This window comes from Sphaeroforma arctica (assembly GCF_001186125.1).
Source record: "Sphaeroforma arctica JP610 unplaced genomic scaffold supercont1.323, whole genome shotgun sequence".
Taxonomy (NCBI): Eukaryota; class Ichthyosporea; order Ichthyophonida; genus Sphaeroforma; species Sphaeroforma arctica.
Window position 1 is genome coordinate 1 of NW_014040235.1, and position 3208 is coordinate 3208.

A 3208-nucleotide genomic window follows, 5' to 3' on the forward strand; every position below is an offset into this window, starting at 1 on the left:
AAATGGATGTCCTGACAACACAATTTAGAAAACCATGATGTAAAAACAGTTAAATTACACTTACCACAAAAAGGACTGAAAAATAAAATATAAATTCATACCGAATTGATTAATCAGATATATTCCAATGATCATTTATTATTAATTTAAGATTCTTCACATTAGTACTATAATAAAGGTGAGCCACATGCCAATATATCACATATTTGTTAAAACAATTTCGATACCAATCCACTCGCTGCGCATAACGCTATGAGAATTTGAGGATCATATATCTATTAGTATAGCTACCAAATACTTGTATTTGTAATGTTGACCTTATGAGATTGGCAACTCTTAAGGTCGACCGTCAATGTAGCGTTGTTGAAAACTATGATACTTTATAAAAACACATGTTAATATTGAAAAACGTACAAAAAAAAACACAATAAGAACCGTAACACCACACCGGTTAATTGCATTCCACGAGCTTCCTGGGGTGACCACCTTAAGCAATTTATTATTTATTATGGTCTGCACATTTCGACAAACCTGAAGTTAAAAGGGAAGCAATAACAAACCATTAAGAAAAAGGCAAAACACAAACGCAGTCAAGCACAAAATGAGCGAAAGTCAAGTAAAATGGATAGCTACGCTACCATTTGGCGTATGTTCAGCATAGACATTCTTCAAAATATATCAGATAATGTAGGTAAATCTTGTGTAGACATCACAACATAACGCAGTAAACTTCGTCCGGCTAGAATCACCTGATACTATCGTTGGACTTACCTACTAAGTATAATAAATTTATTTCTTGCCGGCGATACCAACGGTGCGTCCACGGCGACCGGTGGTCTTTGTGTGCTGACCACGCACACGGATGCCCCACCAGTGACGAAGACCTCTGTGGATACGCATCTTACGCATACGCTCGATGTCCTCACGAAGCTTGTTATCCAAGTTATTGGCTAGCAACTGTGAGTACTTACCGTCCTTAATATCCTTCTGTCTATTCAGGAAATAGTCTGGGATTTTGTACTGTAGCATACAAATACAATTAGTAAACATTAGTACATTTACCACGTATAATGATGCGATATTTATATTTCGTGAAAGCAATATATCTGGAGACGTGCATGATTTATATATGTTCAGCGTAGACATTCTTCAGAATACTTCAGATAATGTAGGTAAATCTTGTGTAGACATCCTTACATACATAAACCATGCATCTGCAGGTGGACGGTCGTTCCGATAAACTTTTAAAAGATCAACTCCACACAATCCACTACGGCGCAAGTGCAAAAAATGCGGTACAGTGCTTTCTCTATAGCTTTAAAAATACACTCATTCAAGGTACAAACACCGAATTTGATACCTGACGAGGGTTCTGCATGATGGTCACGATTCGCTCAATCTCGGCATCGTTCAGCTCACCGGCACGCTTGGTTAGCGGTACATCGGCTTTCTTGCACACAAGAGTGGCATATCGGCGACCGAGACCACGGATCGAAGTTAAGGCGAAGACAATCTTCGTCTTACCGTCAACGTTGGTATTCAGAAGACGCAAAATGTGGTGAAAGTTCTCAGGGATGACTAGGGAACCCTGAATTTATATTGGACAACAGATTGATATAAAGTGAGACAGCTGTTGTGGGAAATTTGTCCGAAAATAGTCTACTTATGTTGCAATGCACTAGGGCAAGACTTGTGTATGACGAATCAAGCTCCAATGCATCTGGTTTTCGCAAAAAAAGGATATCTTATCGTGTATTTGGAAGTATGGTCTTTCACCCATATTAGCCAGCGGATACGATGAGTTCCGAGACTGTCACATACATTTGTACGTGCCGCGGCCTGCATATGCGTGTATAAGATGCTGAAATGCGATACTTCGCGTACAGCCGATTTAGTATTTACACTGTAATCGCCATCGTGAGACGTCACTGCTGACATGAATGTTGTGATGCAGATGAATGACAGTTATTGATTCTTCTGATATATAATTCCGAATATTGTTGTGCTATGGTTGCGAAATGGAAGTTGCTGTGCATGTCGCCAGACCCTCGATGAAAGCGCTCTTTCTCCTGCATACTATTTCATGTCCCTTGTCTTGTCAATGCTGTTCCTAATACTGAACAATGCTGACCTATTTGAGACACCTGGGGAGATTGTCTTAGACCACTTCTATACTATCTCTGTACGGATACACCATTCTTCGCCAGTTTCTGATGCACGTATATAGAGTTTTAACATTTTAACATCTCTCGGTCAAATCAGGAATGTATATATGTATGTGTGTATTCTATCACTTTCTTGACACGCCAGCACGCTAACAATATGCCAAGCTTGACAAACCAACTACACTAGTTTCCACACACAAACGATTTGTAAGCTTACTAACCATTTTGACGGTGGAAAGAAAGCTACGAATGTGTCGGGTTGCGTTTTTACCTATATTGCTGGATGCGACAATTCGTACTGCACGTGGATATACACAGGAGGAGAGAAAATGGAGATACAATAAATAATGTTACAAAAAGAGTTGTCGTAAATATTGTAGACAAGTATTGGTTCGAGGAATATTTTTGTGGAATAGTCCTGAGTTTACGACATCTATATATATTACGACAATATCTGAAGTTAAAAGCTTACAAAAACATATAATTATAGATTTGGAATTTCATTTCTTAAAACCTCAACTTCGGAATCATTGGCTTCAAAATAAAAGCTTTTGGACAGAGAGTCTAACCTGAAATTTGAAGTAAATATGTAGGTATGTAGAAGAATGTCTGAGACCCAAGAAATGAAAACAACCTAATATATTTTAGAGATATCGATACCAAATTTGAAAAACAAGGGACAAATTTGGCTTTTACCGCTCTATGGTTCAAACTGACTCTACTCTCATGGCGGAGGTTTGTGTCTGGACTCCGAGAGTTATATTGGCCTTCTCGGGCTGTCGCTCTGGCATTACTATATTTAACATTTAAAATCACTACTACAGCGTCACACTGCCAGTCTACAGCGTCACACTGCCAGTCTGACACAGCAGTATATTCTCAAAGGCACGAACGTGTACAGTGCATATTGAAGGCGATGCAATATATTGCAAGTGGTGCCAATAGGCACGTATCACGAGAGAAGTACACAAATTATGCCGGGCAAAGGCGATAGACGACATGAAAAAACACAAACACGTGTTTTGACGTATAGTGTCTGAGTA

General features: G+C 39.1%; 1 protein-coding gene across 1 annotated transcript; it reads right to left on the reverse strand.

Annotated features, from left to right (window-relative positions):
• Positions 1–2500, reverse strand: SARC_05190 (40S ribosomal protein S18). The gene is made up of 4 exons (XM_014300944.1): positions 2387–2500; positions 1361–1588; positions 772–1020; positions 1–531 (listed from the first exon to the last, which is right to left on the reverse strand). The coding sequence occupies exons 1-3, from the start codon at positions 2387–2389 to the stop codon at positions 790–792; spliced, it is 462 nt and encodes a 153-aa protein (XP_014156419.1). The 5' UTR covers positions 2390–2500; the 3' UTR covers positions 1–531; positions 772–789.
• Positions 2501–3208: the final 708 nt, after the last annotated feature.

Bases quoted from the DNA above. Each gene is read 5' to 3' on its own strand.
- SARC_05190 (XM_014300944.1), bottom strand. The intron at 1,021-1,360 runs GTATCAAATTCG...TGTATGCTACAG, and splicing joins TCATGCAGAACCCTCGTCAG to TACAAAATCCCAGACTATTT.